At 49.4% G+C, this 18,829-nt stretch overlaps 1 protein-coding gene across 2 annotated transcripts in view; it reads right to left on the reverse strand.

Moving 5' to 3' along the window:
• NRP2 (neuropilin 2) overlaps window positions 1-18,829 on the reverse strand; it is a 115,363-nt gene that overhangs the window by 54,828 nt on the left and 41,706 nt on the right. For both annotated transcript variants that reach the window (XM_060016241.1, XM_060016242.1), the window contains exons 5-8: window positions 18,457-18,612; window positions 16,425-16,594; window positions 14,413-14,568; window positions 779-923 (exon numbers count right to left, since the gene is read on the reverse strand). In XM_060016241.1, the coding sequence (XP_059872224.1) occupies window positions 779-923; window positions 14,413-14,568; window positions 16,425-16,594; window positions 18,457-18,612 (627 nt within the window). The remainder of the gene's footprint in view (window positions 1-778; window positions 924-14,412; window positions 14,569-16,424; window positions 16,595-18,456; window positions 18,613-18,829) is intronic.

An 18,829-nucleotide genomic window follows, 5' to 3' on the forward strand; every position in this document is an offset into this window, starting at 1 on the left:
GGTGCCTGGCATGGCCGAGTGTCTCATGTTGTTAGCCAAAGACTCTCACATCCTTGGTGACACAGTCCCTACTGATCCTCCTAGGGGCAGTGAGTGCAGGGGAGCTCAGCTAGGCTGAGCTCAGGGGATTATTTCCCGAACTACATGGAACCGTTCCTGGGACCAGATCTTAATTTCACATGTGTTACCACAGCTCTTTACTGCCTTGCGTCCTGCCAGCATCCTGGAACATGCTGTTCCCTCTACCCAAAATGCTCTTCCCCTCAGTCACCATCAGACTACTCTTTACTCATCCCCGAGTTTAAGTGTCACATCCTCAGAAAGGCTGTCCCCAAACTTTCAATCAACACTCAGTGAGGTCCCCTCACTCACTCTCAGAGCATCCTGTCCTTTTCCTTCACACACGCATCTTAGTGTATAATTACCCCTGTACTTACATTTGTTTATTATCTATCTTGCCTACCCGCCTGAAAGTTCCAGCATGTCAGAGACCCCATCTTCTTGTTCCCTTCTCTTATTCACTTCCAGCTCCCAATGTGTGGCCTGGCACACAGTGGGCCTTCCATAAGTATTTGTGCAGCAAATGAGTGAGTGGAGTGTGCGTGAAGAAATGGTAGCCGGCAAGGCAGGGTCTAGAGTCAGTGTGCATTCAATACCCATACAGGGAGTTACAGGTAAAAGCCAGCCTTCTGCTAAGGTCACGTGGTACAATCAAGCCGTTTGCAGAGTGCTGGGAGGGGGCGCAGAGCCCCCCGACCTCACAGGAGCCCCACTTCACCTGTGACCCGGCAGCCGAAGAGCTCCAGGCGGAGGGCGATGCCCGAGTGCCAGGTCTGTGGACGGACCCTGATGAAGCGTGTCAGCAGCGGTGAGTGCAGCTTATTCAGAACCACCTCCGTGGCATCGTTGTTGGCTTGGAAGACCTGTAACATCACACACGAATCCATGTTATAGCAAAATCTCCGTATGCAGGTGAGCCACGCAGCCTCTGATGGAGAGGGAAAGGTCTGTTCAATTTTATTTCCCTTAAGCTTAGAAATAATCAGTGGGTTTGTTGTTTGGTGCTGTTTTAGAAACACCATGAAAAAAATGTAATTTCTCACACTGCTCTAAGTTGAAAGCAATACATGGTCTTCACAAAAACTTTTGGAGGGAAGGAAAATTTTGCCTCTGGGCCTGAGGGCCAGCAGAGGAAGGCACCATGAAAGGAAAACACTTTCAGAAGTCGAGAGAGAGAGAGAGAGAGAGAGAGAGAGAGAGAGAGAGAGAGACAGAGAGACAGAGGGAGGGAGAGAGGGAGGGAGGGAGGGGAAAAAGAAAGTAGAATATCCTTTAAAAATGGAGCGACAGGGCTTCCCTGGTGGCGCATTGGTTGAGAGTCCGCCTGCCGACGCAGGGGACACGGGTTCGTGCCCCGGTCCAGGAAGATCCCACATGCCGCGGAGCAGCTGGGCCCCTGAGCCGTGGCTGCTGAGCCTGCGCGTCCAGAGCCTGTGCTCCGCAACGGGAGAGGCCACAACAGTGAGAGGCCCGCGTACCGCAAAACAAAAAACAAACAAACAAAAAATGGAGCGACAATGTCATCTTTTAGGGTTGTGGACCTCTCTCACTAGCTTGAACTTGACTCTCCCTTTTCCTCAGGTTTCAGGCCTAGAGGAAGAGTTCCGGGTATTTTATAATCAGAAAGTGCTTCACAGTTGTTTCTGTTAGTTCCCTAGAGGTCTCCCTGCTCCGTGGAGGGGTGAGAGGGTGGGAGCTGTCCACCCCCGGTGCCCCCGTGTCAGTCAACACTTGCTTGGTTCTTTCTGGTCTTTGTTGTAGGGTCAGGGTTGCAGACAGGCCGCTGGAGCCCTGCTCTGGCTTTCTCTCACTGTAGACCCTGCCCTGTAATGAAATCCATCCCTGTCCCCATCTGACCACTGCACCTCTTATGGGAGGAAAGGCTTTCCAGAGTAGCTTCTAATCCAACATGGTAGGAGCAAGTCCTAGCTTACCAGATGGCCCAAATCAATAACGGCTTTGGGCTTTTTTGTGTTCTCCATTAAAAAAGGAAAGAGTAGCTGCAACAAGTATATGTAAGTTTCTCTTGGTTTCCCTGGATAAGCGTGAAGGGAAAGACCAACTAACCATCGCTTCTAGATCATACCTGTCATAGCTCTAACAACCATGTGACCGTAAGTCCACTCACAGGCAACTCTGCAACAACTAGCAATTTCTCCTGGGTAGGGGGACAAGCTCCTTCAGCTCCTGGCACCTATAACATGTGAGCTGTTTAGGCACTGACAGACCTGGGATAAGGGGAATGGGGAAAATGGTATATTGGAATCTCATTGAGCCAGACACTGTGTAAACATAATTAGGCCTACAACATTCTGGGAAGTAAGTACTATTATTTCCACTTTATTGATGAAAAAACTGAGGCTCAGAGATGTCTGTCCAGATCTCAAGCCCTTGCCACATTTTTAGATTTCAGGCTTGTGGTTTTCTCCCTTGACTCTCGTCTCGTCTACATCTGCAGCGTTTATGTTGGTGGCTAGGAGTCGTCCCCAAGCATGGGTGGAATGGAAGTAGAGTTGCTGTTCAGTCATGTGCTTGCTCCCAGGGTGTTCATAATCCCAACGTACAATGACCCGAGTAACAGCAAAGAGCAGCACAGAAGCTTAGAGCTAATGAACAACGTGGTCCTTGCTTCCTCAGGAACTGTAACCAGGAACTCTGCCATTTGGCAACCTTGAACCTTCTATATTTCCCACTTACTAAGGTCAAAAGTTAGAGCTGTTAAGAGCCCCCACTGACGGTGGGGGTGAAGGCTCAGAGCCATCATAGCTTTTGCCAAATGAGGGGAAGTGGCCTGTTTAAGAGAAACAGAGGGAAGGAGAGGAGGAAACAAGTTTTCCCTGGACCACGGTATTCAGTTGCAACCCCTCGTTCCTGGTGTTGAGCCCACTGATTCCAGGGGACCTCCCGCACCAGCCTTGCCGCTCCTTCTCCTCCCCTGGGGAGCCTCTGTCCTGGTCCCAGTCCACCAGTTTCCTCCTCTGCTCCCTGCAGACCGCACGGAGAACCAAGGCGGGACTGTGTGCCCACCTATCCCTCCCAGCTTCGGTCTGGCTGCTTCCTGCATAGTGATTGAGGACACAGAGGGGCGAGAAGACAAAGCGGAGGAAGAAGAAGGACCACGAAAGCAGAAGGAAAGAGGGTTAGTTCCAGACACCTGGGAGAAGGCCTAGGGGAAGAGAGAGGCGCCTGAACCTCTGTGATCTAATCTGGGGAGGGGCCACCGGCAGGAGGGCCCAGGGCCCAGCACGATCTCAGCCTCGCCATGCCCGTTCCTTGGCTTCCTCTGAAGCTCTGAGGAGAGGGATGGAGGAACTGAATCCAAGGGAAAGAGATTAATCAGTTCTGCGGGAATTCAGCGTGAGGCAGAGGCTCTTTGCTTTGTTTTGTTTTGTTTTGCTTTGGCAGGGAAGAAGCAAATGCAGCCCTCTGCTCATTTCAGACGGCTGCTGTGAGCAGTGGTGGGTCCCCACTGGCCTACTCCCTGAGGATGGTGACGGTGGCTGTGTGTGACCTCCAACAGGAGATGCTGAGGCGTCCGTAAGCGAGGGGGCAGAGGCGGGGGCTTGGTTTCCCACGTGAATATATAATTGGAGTGTTGAGTGGCTCTGAACTTTAACACAGCTGCTAATCCACAGCGTACACACCACGCTGGTGCCGTTTAGAAACACAGCACGTCTCGTGTTTTTAATATCCAGTTTTATCTTATCTGACCCCTTCATTTCTCAGCCTTGGCGGACAACACCAAGAAACCTTTCCTCTCCTGCCTTAGTAAGGAAACGACTTTGCCTGTGGACTGCCTTGGGAAGGCCGGCTGCCCGTGGGCACGGGGGGCACACACGTGTGGGTACACACCTGGGGAGGGGCTGGTGTTCCCATGGATGCGTGTGGCCACAGGCTTGGGTGAGCCCCTGGATCTCTGTCTACAATGGCCTCAGCCAGAAAGGGAGGCAGGCACGTGGTTGACGTCCCTGAGGACATCTACCTGGTGCTCAAATTGACCTTCATTCTGCTATTCAGTTTTGCTCACTCTTCTCCCACCCCTGGAACCCAATGAAGCCTCTTTCAATGTGACCTCAAATTATCCTTCCCGTTTCCAAGCCTAGGTCCTTCTTGGTGTCTTGTTTGCTCTTGACCTTGGGCTCATATCTGCCTTCCGCTCTCTGGACCCTTGGCTGAAGGAATACCATCTTATTTTAATAAACTTTTTGTATACCTCTCACTCTGAGGTGGGTGTAGTGGGAAAAAAAAGTCCAAACACCACTGAACCAGGAACCAGACTCTGCTGTTAATTAGCTCCTAGGTGTGGGCAAATATCTGTACCTCCCCCAGGCCCCAATTTCCTCCTCCATTAAATGAGGGGATTGCATGAACTGATTTGCAAGGTCCGCTCTGGCCCCCAGACTCTAAGGCTTTCTTCACAAGAGTTTCTCATTTAGAACTGCCCCGGAAGTGTCCACTTTCTAGCATGGCATTTTAGTTACCATTGTCCCTTGTAGCCAAAGTGCTTTTGTGGACAAGTGAAGTGGATTTTCATATACTTCAAACAGTGCCCAAAACACATGGTGACTGCCCCACTCAGAGGGAGAAAATATCTTGTTGATGTTTTAGTTCAATAACAGTCCAAATGATTAATAACGAAGAGTCATACATAACAACACCTTAGTTCTTACATATCGTCTTTCGCCCAAAGATATCAAAGTGCAATTTAAGAAGATCCATTTTTAATGAAATATTAAGCAGTTTCTATTTCTCCTGACCCAATGGATTTCCAAGGTCTCTATTTTTTCTCCTTGCACTGCCCTATTTATAGCTGGTAAATGCTATCATACATTATACATCTTTATGACTTTTTCAATGCTTCTGTGGTTTCAGAATCACCCTTCATATATTTTCTGATCAAATTCTCTGAGATGGAACCTTGACTTCCAGTCCTGCCATTGCAAGGTAAGGGGTTGTGTGCTTGGGAGATGATGCCAGGGAATTGGTTTTACTCCCTATTCCCTTCCGACTCACTGAATCACTATAGGCCAATCAATAAACCTTAGATACCTTGATTTCTCCTTCAGGAAAATAAAGTCGATAACACACTTGCAGGTAGACATTAAACTCTACCAGCCCTCCCTGCTGGCTCCAGGGCCTGCACGATACCAAGGACAGATATTGGACTGGAAGCCACGTCACAAGCAATAAATAGGTCTTTGTTCAACTGGGGAAGTTCAAGTTCTGAAAGCCACTGACTCTCAAGTCCCACCTCGAGGCCAGGAATTTTCAGGCCATGACTTTGCAGTGAGGAGTCCATGTTGCTGAGAAAACTCAGCGGCCCGTCAGCGTATGGCGTCCCCAGATAGACGTATATCAAACGTGGTGATCACATTTTAACATCTGCTTTAAGAGCTGCATGTCACACATGGTATACAGTTTTGTTAACTTTAAAAGAGAAATGTTAATATGGTTGCTTTCCTGCCCAAAGGAAAACCAGAGGTGTGTTCAAAGTGACCCTAACCTTCTTAAGAGGTGGGGATAGCGTTGATAATGTTGTAATGACTTATATATATATATATATATATATATATATATATTTATGAAGCTATGTTGAACATAAAGATTTCTTCAAGTACACTTCTATAAACCAAGTTTAAAAAACAATTCAGGACAAGAAGTGGTTTGGATAATCCATTTGGTGCCTTGCTGAATTCTGAACATAATCCAACACTTTCCAATTGATTTCTGAGACCTTTGGTTTATTTTCAGTAAGACAGAATCAGAAACCAGCAGCACGTCATGCATTTTCTGATTTGCACCTCAGGGGGGAGGGGGGCATCTGCCAGTTAAATTGGCTGCTTTCCAATATCCCAATTTGGTTATTATCTACAACTTCACCCCCCTCCGCCATCTTCTCCCCCCAGGAAAAGAAAATCAACATGTTGTGACCACTCCTGTGAGCTCGTAAGGCATGGACTCTAATACTATGTAAAAAACACATTAAAGAAAATAATATATAAACTTTGAGAAGAAACATCTAGCCAGAAAGCATCACTGAGGTCATCTTTTCTCTTTCACCCCATTTCTAGTCCACCACCTCTCCCTGCTGACCCCTTCCAAAGTCCTCTTTGAAGAGTATGCAGTGACGCAGGCACTGCTGAGAACAGTGAGTGTTTCACGGCCTACCTTGGAGGCCGCTATGTGGGGGGATTCTCTGCCAGCCCTACATCCCTCTCCCATACACCGTTCATCTCTGCCATCAACATCCGGGTGCCCAGGCCGGTATAGATGCTCCATGTCCGTCAGTCTTTGAGCTCCTTGGCGGAAGGACACGGTGCAGCCGCACAGTGTTCCTGGCTGTTTAACCTCCCGCCACGAGGCAGGCCCTCATTCTGTGCACAGCCTCCCTCCTGATAGGGCTTCAGTATTGCACCTGCGCATGCCTGTCTCTTCATTCCCTATGCTGTGACCTATAGTTTATTTCTATTTTGCTGTAAATATCTGAACGTGGCCAGCTCCAGGGATTGCAGAGAAGCAGGAAATTTTTCAAAGACAACATAGTGTTGGAGCCCTGAGGTAGAAATTGTGCAGGAGACCTTCTTCTTCCTTTTTTAAAGAATAAATATTTCTCTCCACTAATACATGTTGCGTCACATCCAAAGTTCTCCTTTTCAATCTCCCTGGCACAGACACTGAAGGAGGAGAACAAAGCAGGCAGAGAAGAGAGATGACAGGAGTCGAGGGCAGAGACGGGGGAAACCAGGAGCGCATTTAAAAAATCTGTCTCAGAAACAATGGTACCGACTCATCCTCACTGCAGAACCTAGTCCCAGCCCTCCCACTCCCACCTCCTCCCCTTGCATTTTCTCTAAAGCTAGCCATTGGGGCTACACGTAGAAATAAATTGTTAATCAATGAATGCCATTCTGTTTAATTAATTTGTTGCACCAAACAGGTGTGGGTGAGGGTGAATGCTGCACTCGGGAAATGATGCTAAGGTAATGGACCTTTTTTTTCCTGTTTGTAAATCATGGTCCTGACATTTCTCTCTTAAAACTCTTCCTTAAAGACTATAAAAATTTTTTAAAGCTGCTCTTATTCTAGTGAATGTGGGAACTTAGCCAGATACAGAATCAGAAAGGATGTCTCTCTCATGTATGTGTGTGTGTGTATATATATATATATATATATATATATATATATATATATACACACACACACACATATGAGAGACAGAGAGAGAGAGAGAGAGAGAATTTAAGGGAGGGAAGGGATGCGGGTAGGGCAGAGAAATTCCCTAGCCACCAAATGCTCGTTTATGACCATGATGCCCTCCTGTCTCCTCCTCCTTCACTTCAGGGCTGCTTTCGTCATCAAGCAGTTTTGCTGATGTGAGGGAGGAGATAGAGAAGCAAGCAGGAGCTGGTCGGGGGCTGTAGGGCAGGGAGACCGCTTTCTTTCTGGGGGTGGGGGCTGAGGTGCTGGGATGTGCACATCCCCCTCTGTGTGTGCCTGGCGGGGGCCGTTAGATTTACTGCGGGATTACGTTACCCCCACGAGACACTGAGCCCTGGAACACAGCATACTAACAGGATCAGGGTTTCAGGATTTGAGACAGAAAAGCATGAGGGAGGAGAGGCGAGGAGGGCAGCTCAGGGATTTGGGGCTGGAGGAGAGGTGGTATGGGAGAGAGTGGAGCATCAGAGCAACGAGGGGCCGGAAGTCCTCCTGTGAAGGTGGGGCAGAAACACACATTCTACCTGGGTGGGAAGGGCCTCCACACTGAAAACCTCCTACAAAGACACCGCCACATTATTTAAGGAGGCACCTTTAACTTCCAGGTGGGGAAAAGAGATCAGAAAAGCTACGGGGAATGAGGTTGCTGAAGCTACCTGCCACCTGCACTCCTTTTCCGGGTGAAATTTCAGGAAAGCACAGAGCAGGGAACCGGTGATGGCAAAGAACCTGACAGTCCGCCTGGAGAGGCGTTCACCCCACTGCTCATCTAGGGATGCTGAGGTTAGGGCAAAGCGTGTGTTTTCACAGCCCAAGCAAAATCACGGCGCCATTCCACATACCCTGCTATCTGCTCTGCCCCACTGGCCCCTACGTACAGTGGGGCCTGGGAAGCACGAGGAATTTAGCATCAAGGCTGTAAGCACCAGGGAGGCTGGCCTCAGCTCCCGGAGACGATTCAGCACCCATGGGAGTTGGGTGAAGCCAGCCATGGGGGCCTGATGGAGAAAAGGTTCCAAGCTTGTGTATAATGAAAATTTCCCTGGAGCTTCCTAAGTGGAAAGGCTAAAGGTCTGAGCTCATCCCATGGCAAATGGATAAGGGACAAACTTAATTACCGAGGGCCCTGGATTATTCTTGGTTATAACTGAGGGGAACAGATAAACTGGGGGGACTTGAATTTGAAAAGGTCATCAGCCCTCTTCTAAACATATATAACCCTAGACGATGCAATCACATCCATGACTTCTAAAGTCTGATGCCCAGTGCTAGCTGATGGTTTGAGTCATTGTCTTAATCTTATAGACAGTAAACAAAATTATTACAATAAAAAGGAAAAGGGGGCTTCTCTGGTGGCACAGTGGTTGAGTCCGTCTGCCGACGCAGGGGACACGGGTTCGTGCCCCGATCCAGGAAGATCCCACATGCCGCAGAGCGGCTGGGCCCGTGAGCCATGGCCGCTGAGCCTGCGCGTTCGGAGCCTGTGCTCCGCAACGGGAGAGGCCACAACAGTGGCCCGCGTATCGCAAAAAAAAAAAAAAAAAAAAGGAAAAGGAAAAGGAAAAACCAGTCATCCACCAGGAAGCTTAAAAAAAAGGTATTTTTTGAAAACCTAAAAATTTTCATTGGAGGAATAATTGCACTCCTAACTGAAGAATGAGGGGTACCATTAATCTGAGGCAGCCCAAGCACAGGCCCCATCAGATGCAGGGAGAAGTCTGGATGACTCACCAGGTCCTTTCCAGACCTATGACTTTAAAGGAGGCAGTAAATATCCCATGGGAGATCCCTTGTTACTTTTTAAATTGATAACTTCCTTCTGTTCAAGAAGAGCTCTGCGGGTCTAATACATTAGTTATATCTGCAGAGAGCCTTCCAGCCATGGATCCCAAAGTGCTCTGCCAACAGTAGCTACAGCACCATTCCATTAGGGCAGGCGGAAACACTGAGGCACGGAGCTGGGAAGAGAAATTTCCAAGGTCGCGTAGTGCGTCATCCTGGAAGGTCTGGCCACGTGGCTCTAACTGTTAGCCGACTGGTTTGGGGGTGTGGTTTTATGACACCACTCTCTCTCCTCTTAAGTCTCTGATCATTTCACAGAGGGTTTTAAATTCTCAAATGGCTTTCACAACAATTCATTTTAATTTGGAAAATAAATGTAGTACAGAGGATTTTTGAAGCGGGGGGTTATTTGTTCTGGAGGGACGTGGCCAAATCAAACGCAAAGCAGCTTCGTTCAACGCTACATCTCAGGATTCTATGATGGGGCCCCAAATCCAAAATGCTGAGCCCGTGCTAGGAGCCATGCCCACCAAACCGACTTGACTTCAGATCTCCATGAATATGCACACCTCTCGACCCGTGGACGGAACATGGAGGAAGCCAATTTCCCTCTGGAGGCAAGATGGTGAGCCAGACCTGGATCAGATTATGGAAACACCGGTCTGAAGTCAAAGCCTGGTGACCGGTGCCTTCCAAGGGACTCCACGGTTCCCCATGTCCCTGGGGCAAATTACTTTGCCTTGAGAGCTTCAATTCCACAGTCTGAAACACTGTTAAATTCTGAAGCAAATGGGCCAGTGCCTGAGGGTTCTCCAAGCCCCTTGGAAGTCATCATTACATTAAAATGATGACCTTAGTGCATTTCTGTTACTCATTACAGGGTAATTCTGAAAACTCTTGGACCCAAACCTTACCTGATCTCCGTCCTCACCCTCCCATCCTCAATCTGGCCATCAGGACACAGGTAGCATCCGACAGACCCTTTCTTTTAGCCGGGATTTCTTCCAAATACGTCAGAACAGCCTAGCAACACTGTGACTAAGAGCAAGGTGACCAGAGCAGTGTCAGCAAGAAAGATGCCCATGCCTACCGAATAAAGGAGAACCGAAATCAAGGGCTTTTGCTTAGACATATAAGGGCATGGCCTCTATCCTCCTGCCCTGACACCAGCCTCAGTCTCACTGCCTCCAGTGCAGACTCACGGAAGCAGCATCTCAGAGGTGAGCAGGACCCCGGCCAAGGCCTCCTGCCTTCCAGCTCCGCCCATCTTTCTCCACACCCCTCCCTTGGTCCGTGTGTTCATAATTGTGCCTGTAATTACAGACACACACACGAACCTTCTACTACTGTATTTACAACACTATGTCTATGTTTGGGGTGTTATTAAAACAGCTGGCGAAACCAAAGCAGTAGTTTATGCTTGTGGTTTCTGAAGAAATATATGTGAAGCAATTTGTATAATGTAAGGGGGCACGTGGACTGGACATGGGCTCTAACAGGCAGAAGAGCTCTCTGCCTGTGGTTACTCCATAAATACGTGTAAGGAGGGTCCTCCCAAATGAAAATCATAGGTTCCTTTTTTTTTTTTTTTTTTGCGGTACGCGGGCCTCTCACTGCTGTGGCCTCTCCCGTTGCGGAGCACAGGCTCTGGACGCGCAGGCTGAGCGGCCATGGCTCACGGGCCCAGCCGCTCCGCGGCATGTGGGATCTTCCCGGACCGGGGCACGAACCCGTGTCCCCTGCATCGGCAGGCGGACTCTCAACCACTGCGCCACCAGGGAAGCCCATAGGTTCTGTTTTCTATGGCATGTGGAGTTGGATGAGGATTTGGAGATGTGCTGTACATGTGGCCTGCGTAACTGGGCTGTGTTTTGCCAGGAGGACATCTGCAACACTCCCGGCCACAGCGTAATGCCTTTCTCATCGGCAGCCTCATCGTTACCTGTTGGATGGAAAGAGACTAAGAAGAGGCTGCTCACAGGCTGTGGGAGGCTGCAAAAGAGTTCCTCGGTCATCCTTGCTTCCCGGCCACGAGGAAGTCTTCCCCCCATAGGCTCAGGCCTTGCCTCAGCCCAGTCTGGGTCCAAACTGTAAATACTGTTTTGCAAGGGAATAGCACAGCCATCCTCCACTACCCTGAGTGCTCATTAATCGTGTTTTTCTCTGACTTCCCCAATTCCCTGGTCTTTGGTATACTGCACTGGTGTTGACAGTGACCAGGGGATTGAAATCAAGTTCCGACATTTCTGCCCCAAACATCACCATCCCCTCCTCACGCCCTGTGCCCTGGTTCGTGTCTGCAAACCCTCCCCCTGCCCCACGGAGTAGAGCAGCCTGTTGCCTCCACCTCTGCTGGGCTTTGCTCACAGGTCCTGCTGGCTGAATTCTGCTTTCAAGCCCACCACTGAGCACCACGAGCACAGCGCCCACCATCCCGCAGCTACAAAGAGAAGCTCAGTGGTAGCGCCCGGGGCGCAGACGAAGCCTCTCCCCGCACTGCCCCCAAGTCCCCTCCTCACCCCGCCTCCCGTTCATGGCATCGAATCAAACTGCAACAGACTTGACAAATCTATTTGGCACGGTTCACTCAACTATTTCAACCCGAACAGCCAGAGAGCCGCGCTGACGCGCCATGAACGGTGCGGAATCTGCACATGAAATACAGTCGGCTGGGAGTAGATCTGCTAATGAAGGAGCAGCAGAGATCACCCCCGGAGGCGAGAACCTGGCAGGTCTCCTAGCTGCCTGCCACACCCGAGGGAGGACGAGGGAGCATGTGGGGCTGGAGGGGGGGAGCGGGGGCGATGCTTAATTGTCAGGCTTTCCATTCTCCTGCCTCCTTCTAGGGACCAAGAGAATGAATTTCTAATGGGGACAGAAAGGGCTTTTCCTCTGCCCAGGCATCCTTTATGTGCACAGGACTGATTCGCTAAAAAGCCAAACAACAACAACAACAAAATAAAAATGAAATTACCCCTTGGCTCCTAGGGAAAGAAATCTAGCCACGGGTGAGAAGAGGAGGCAAAGGAGAGAGAGAGAGAGAGAGAGAGAGAGAGAGAGAGAGAGAGAGAGGGAGGGAGGGAGGGAGGGAGGGGGAGAGAGAGAGAGAGAGAGAGAGAGAGAGAGAGAGGGAGAGAGAGAGAGGGGGAGAGAGAGAGAGAGAGAGAGAGAGAGAGAGAGAGAGAGAGAGGGAGAGAGAGAGGGAGAGAGAGAGGGAGAGAGAGAGGGGGAGAGAGAGAGAGAGAGAGAGAGAGAGAGAAAATAGAGAGGGGGACTTCCCTGGTGGTCCAGTGGTTAAGAATCCACCTTCCAATGCAGGGACTTGGGTTCGATCCCTGGTAAGGGAACTAAGATCCCACATACCGCAACTAAGACCCGACGCAGCCAAAAATATAAATAAATTAATTAAATTAAATTAAAAAATAAAATAACATGTAACATGTATTTTTTAAAAAAAAGAGAGAGAGAGGAGGATGTATCTGATATGAAGAAGTTGAGAAGAATGGTTCTAAAGGAGCCCAGAGAGCTAAATTCCATCCTCAGGGATGTCTTCCCTGCAGAACGAATACCAGGGATAAAGCCAGGGAGGACAGCATTCTATCCAAATGTGCAGTGCTAAGGTATTTCCAAAAGCAGATTTCCAGCAAATGGTGTTTTAAATAGCATCCCGGTCCATCTGCACGCTTTCAAAATTGGCTTATGCTACAGTATCCCTCCGGCCAGTGGTGCTTAGTCATTGAGCCTAGACAGGGAGACGGTTGGGGGAATCTCTTCCCCCTCCCCCGTACCCACCCCGACCCAGCTGCTGGCCCTCGCCCGCCTGGCTGACCTTCTGGGTTCTACCAGTTTCTTACTGAAAAGGGAGGCTGGAGAGAAAGGGTATGAAACAGAGCAGGCTGGGATGAGGACTCAGTCCAGGGTGCTCCCAGCAGCCCATGCCAGACTCTGGCCTGCCATGTCCAAGTGACATTTGGTAACTCTTCCTGAAACAAAGGCAGGCAATGAGAAACCAGCCCTGGCTCAACTCGTCAAGATGGGGAAGTCTTTCAATTGCTAAGTCTCTCACTTTATCTGTGAAATGGGATGTGTGTGTGTGTGTGTGTGTGTGTGTGTGAGAGAGAGAGAGAGAGAGAGAGAGAGAGAGAGAGGGAGAGAAAGAGAGAGAGAGACACCTGGTAATATCTAGAAGCCATGATTTCAGATGAATTGTGCCATGTTACTATGGCGATCTTAATTTTTTAAAATCCACTCCTTTAAAAACTCAGATTTCCCAAGTGAAACAGTGCCAACGTTATAGTTTAGGATTTTCTGGGTCCAAAGTTTCCAGTTACACCAGCAAGAGCAAGCTGCCTTGGGGCAGTGACAGGAGCCAAGGGGGCCCTGTTTGGAAAAGACCTTTGGCTTCTCCAGGTTGGACCACCTGTGTCGCCTTTTGATAATTCACACCTGACCGACCAGGGGGCTGCTGGGACTGTGGCAGTAAGAGGAGAGACCCTTTCCCTCAGTTCCCGATTCCACTGGGAAGGATGACGCTCTCCTTTGAGACCCGAGAGCCAACCCACAACGAATGGAGTTCTTGCCCTGCCCACGTGAGACAACCAGCCGTTTCCAATAAGCCCCCCATATGCTGAGTCTAACACCCAGTATGCACCTTGCGGGCGCCAGCTGCGGGCCTGATCACCGCCAGAGTGCCACGTGTCCTAGGAAAGCGGAGTGCCAGACATTCGTCCACATGTACAACAAAAGCCCCACATCGCCCGTGCGGACACACCTCCGAGAGCCCCAGACACGAAGGCACCAGCCGAGCGAACTCAATGCCTCGCTGCCACACGACTGCCAGTTCAGATCCCATCCCCGACACACCGAATTTCTCCTCATTACTTATTATCCTCTTTCTTCTTCGGGACATTGTGATTCCCTCTCAGGATCTGTGCCCTTTTACTCCCAGACCTCGGTAACTCCCGAACGGCAGTCTCATGATGTTTTGTGATTCTTAACCCAGCACGTGGAAGGGACTCAGGCCATAAATGCTCAATGAATCCTGTATGGGGAGACTCAGACGGGGAACACATTTTCTCCTTCATTTGCAGTCAGAGAGCACCGTGCAAGCTCTCTTTCTCTCTCTGCTGTGCAATGTGACAGCAGCCAGGCTGTCGGAGAGACAAAGGTGTTTTCCAATCACTTTAGCATAAGAAAGAATATTTGCAGGGCCAGCATTCTGATGCCTCCATCAATTACTGGAGCCTCAGGGAACAAGGCCTCCTTGGCCATGTGCGGTGGCTCTGCAGCCCTTCTTGTGCCAGCCCGCCTGCCCCACCCCGGCGTGCCCAGGCAGCGGGGAAACGGGTTTACCTTGTGGTTCTTGCCGTGCCGGTACACCATCCAGTCTTCACCATTAGTGCTCACCTCCAGCTTGTAGGATTTGACATAGTAGCCATTCTGGGTTTCCCTGGAAATCGCTCCCTGCGTCGCAATGGCCGTGAGCACGGTTAGAAAACGTAGGTCCACCTGAGGAAGACAGGCGGAGAAGGAAGGGGGCCTTGACTCTCTTGACACAGGGCTGCATCTGGCTTTTTCTTCAAAGGACACACGTGTAATCCTCAGCTCACAACCCGTGTCTGTGATTCGCTCACAGGTGTTGGTGATCAGTATCTGTTTGCGTCCCCTGGACAGTTGAACTCAATATATTTGAACTACATTGGACACCTTTAGAAATTGGAACTTGATTTTTTTTCTTCTTTTCTCTTTTTTTTTGCAAATCTGAACAGACAGGATTATGTTTATCTTAAAGGAATGACTGAACATCTAGAACCACGACCCCTTCTTACTCAACCACGACCTGCCTCGGATAGTGAAAGTGGATGCTGGTTTAAAGGAACAACGGCTAAATCCAATCCAATCCACTCCGCTCTGCTCCAGTCCAATTCAAGCCAATTCACTTTCGATGCCCTAGTTGCCAAAGTCTCAGCTCGGAGCTGTTTCCCCTGCCCTCAGTTCCTCACTCCATTGTGTATTTAGTGGTTCAGGTCACCAAGGGGTCAGAGGGCATGCAGAGTCTGCCCAAGCAATTAAGCTTATGCACCGCGTCCTGACCTTTTGCCCGATGAGGAGGGCCAACATTTTGAGGCACTTCCCCTCCCACCACACCAAGCACATTTGGAAATTGCTGGATGTTATTCCTTTGCTGACCACAGTGTTTCTTAGTGGCAATCTCTGCGTGATCAAAATTTAGCCAGCACACACCGGTAAAATTTGATTCAGTAAGCATTTATTGGCTACTTAGTATGTGCTCAGCACCATTAAGCATTCGAAAGGAGTACGCAATGCTGTGTATGTGTATCATAAACAGGTGGAGAGCAATCAGAGAAAGTATATGATTAGGACCCAAAACGAGGACTACAATCAACAGGATGCGGGCTAGAAAGGAGAACTTTCTGGAAGCTCTGCAAGGTGAGAAGCATTATTGGAGAAGCAGAGGAGAGATAGTGACAGATGGCCTTAGGGTTGGGCGTTAGAACCTCTGTGGACTCCCTGGAAGTTTCTAAGTGGTCATTCTCCCTTTCCTGTTGTCTGCTCTGTGACGTCCTTCTCAGAGCAGAGGTCGCCGTGTCGCATCAGAGCTAGGACAGGCTTGTCAGTGGGTCACGAGGCTGTCTGCCGTGTGTCATGAAAGCAGTCATTGCTCTAGCATGGAACTAGCAGCTTGCTCTTCCCTGGGGATGAGAGCTGGACCAGTGTGTAGTGCAAGGGAGGATTACTCAACAGGAGCTGCAAGTCTTGAAAGAAGGAAAGCAAACAATAGTCTGAAAAGATGCTGCAGGGCATCGGAGCAACTGGAGTTTCACTCCTGGCAGTGACATTTTCCCGTGTGTTCTCCTGATAGCTATAGGCAAAACCTTCCTGGGAGGGCTCCCTCCGAACAGCAAAGATCATGAGAAGCTGCCGTGCTTCTCATGCCTGCCCTTAGGAAAAATGCCCCCTAAGTCTCTGATGCCTCCCTATGCTGAGAATGAGGACGCTCTGTAACTGTTTATGGAAGTTCCTTGGATAACTATAGTGACAGTGCAAACAGCTTCCCAGCCAAGCAACTTCTCCAAGGCCTGGTAATCTTCACAAGGGCAGAGGCAGTGTCCATCTGACTTGCTATTTTATCCCAGCACTTAGCACAGTGCCTGGTATAGTCTATTTGTGGCTGGAATATGGATTTCTTTGGATGGATGGATGGACGGATGGGTGGATGGATGGATGGATGAAAGAAGTTCTCAAGTATGTTGTGTTTCTTTGTCCACTCTAGCGAAGGAGCCAGCCCCCTTGCCCACCAATGCACACACACTCTGCACACCCTCTGGTATCTGAGTCAGTACCTGGAGATACTCCTTGCTGGAATCCAAGTTGGGTGTCCAGCCGTTGTCATCGCCATGGAGCCGGCTTTGGTGAGGTGTCCACCTCCCATCAGAGTAGGTAGACGAGGCACTGATCTGTTCATTAGCAATCCGGCCAGACTCCATTCCCAGAGGGACATTGCACTGAAAGTCTGGGGGATGGAAATGGTCAAGGGCAGAGTTAGGTCTCTCCATCTTAAACCCCTGGGACCCCCAGAACGCTGCTCCCTTCTAGGGATGAGTCCTTGCAGGCACTCCCTCATCTTAAAGACCTAATTATACACTCACATTTTAAAAACAACTACGCCAAGTCACAGAGATTGACACCCCCTCTGGGTCTGAAAGGAACTAAATTTGACCTAAAAGAAATCAGGCTCTGGATAAATAAGAATCATCATACAAATTAAAAATACAAACTAAAGCACAAGAACTGTTAGTGCTACAGGCTACGGATGCTCACAGTTTCCAGATGCACTCTTATTGAAATACAGGTAAACGCGTGATAGACTTGGGTGGGCTGATACATCGTGGGAAGCCTGCTTTATTAATAAACACCCAGGAGGCACTTTTGTTTCTTTCTTTGTTTCACTCAACTGTCTCATGAGTTCTGGCACAGAAGACAGACGTTACAAAGCAATAAATACCTGTCTTTGGGAGACCTCTCTGTAAGCAGAAGTGTGTCACTCTGTATTATCCTGCACCACCTGTCTGGGCAAATGGACCCAGGAGTCACTTCCCCTGGGCTTGCGCTGTCAGTTTAATTGCTGTCCTTCCTATGGATTCCACGGACACTGGTCAATATTTGTGTGTGCATGTGTCAGATAAGGACCAGCAATCTTTTTCAGGTATCAAACCTACTCTGTAGCTCTGTGACCACACGGGCCATTTGCAGAACTTGGTGCAACTCACAATACTGTTTTCTTGTCACTCAATCTTCATGAGCTCTTTGAGGAAAAAAACAAAAGCAAAACTCAGAACAAAACCCATCAGTCGGCCAGGCTGCCATGTCTGCAGGTATGCATGTGGTAAGCTGTCTACAGCCATAGCAGGATTTGCCCAGCTCCAATCATCCTGAAAGTGTTCCTTTAGTCCTTCAAGTTATCATCTGGGCTGCTTGGTGAAAATGGCAGCATATCTTAAGCACATATCCAAGAGGAGCTGATTTAAAGACGTAGCTCAGGGCAAGAGAGTGATGGTCTGGGTTCAAAGACAGCAGGTTCCATGACCACTGGGGTCAGGGTTATACTTTCTCTGTTTGCACATAGTAGAAGCTCAAAAAACTGTGTTTATTAGAAGAATGAACTGAAAGTCCAAGCAGTGTACCAGCCTAGTGAGAGAAACTCTAGCCAGGGCGAGAGATGTTTAATGTCAAAACATACATATATAGAGAGAGGTTGAAAATTGCCCAGTTTTTTGACAATGGTCACTGAGGCTTGAAGAGGGAAGAAAATGGCCCCAGACTCAAAAAATCTTAGCACAGGAGGGGACTCGATATAAATATCCTAACTAACCTCCCTTTCATTCTGAACCTTGAGATGGTCCTGCGACATTCCACGGGAATAACTGATTCTTGGTATACATACTTTTTCTTTTCTTTTTTTTTTCTTCGGTATGCGGGCCCCCCACTGCTGTGGCCTCTCCCGTTGCGGAGCACAGGCTCCAGACGCGCAGGCCCAGCGGCCATGGCTCACGGGCCCAGCCGCTCTGCGGCACGTGGGATCCTCCCGGACCGGGGCATGAACCCACGTCCCCTGCATCAGCAGGCGGACTCTCAACCACTGCGCCACCAGGGAAGTCCCCATACCTTTTCTTTAAAGAAATGAGTAGCCAGATTGACATTTATCCTATTTTCATTAATCTCTGCCTAGCAAGAGGACACAGCTCCCATCCCCTGAGCTCAGATGTCACTGCAAATTCTGGAGAATTCCCACCTCCTTCTCTTGCAGGTCAGCCTCTCTTCCCCACACACCCTCACAGCCCTGATAGGAGGACAGGACAGAGGTTCCCAACTCACTCTCTAGCGGCTCTTGGTGAACCAGGTAGTAACGTGCAGAGAAGCCATCCTTGGCCACTGCCATGTCCGTGTGAAAGGTCAGAGAGAGGATCCCAGTGGCCGAACGGAGTTCAGAAGGTGTTTTGGTCCCACAGTACTTGCCAATCAGGGGTCCGACTGGACATGCAGGACAAAGAGAGGTCACAGAAATGGACATGCCAAACCCCATTGGCCATACATTCTCCCTTCCCACAATCACAAGTCATTCAATGGAGCACCACTTTGGATGCCTTGGCATAAAAGAGCAACCAGAGATTTGTTTTAAGAGCAATGGCTAATGTTTTTCCTGCACATTAGAAAGTATTTTCACTGACCTGGCCTCATTCTGTTTTCA

This window comes from Delphinus delphis, chromosome 7 (assembly GCF_949987515.2).
Source record: "Delphinus delphis chromosome 7, mDelDel1.2, whole genome shotgun sequence".
Taxonomy (NCBI): domain Eukaryota; kingdom Metazoa; phylum Chordata; class Mammalia; order Artiodactyla; family Delphinidae; genus Delphinus; species Delphinus delphis.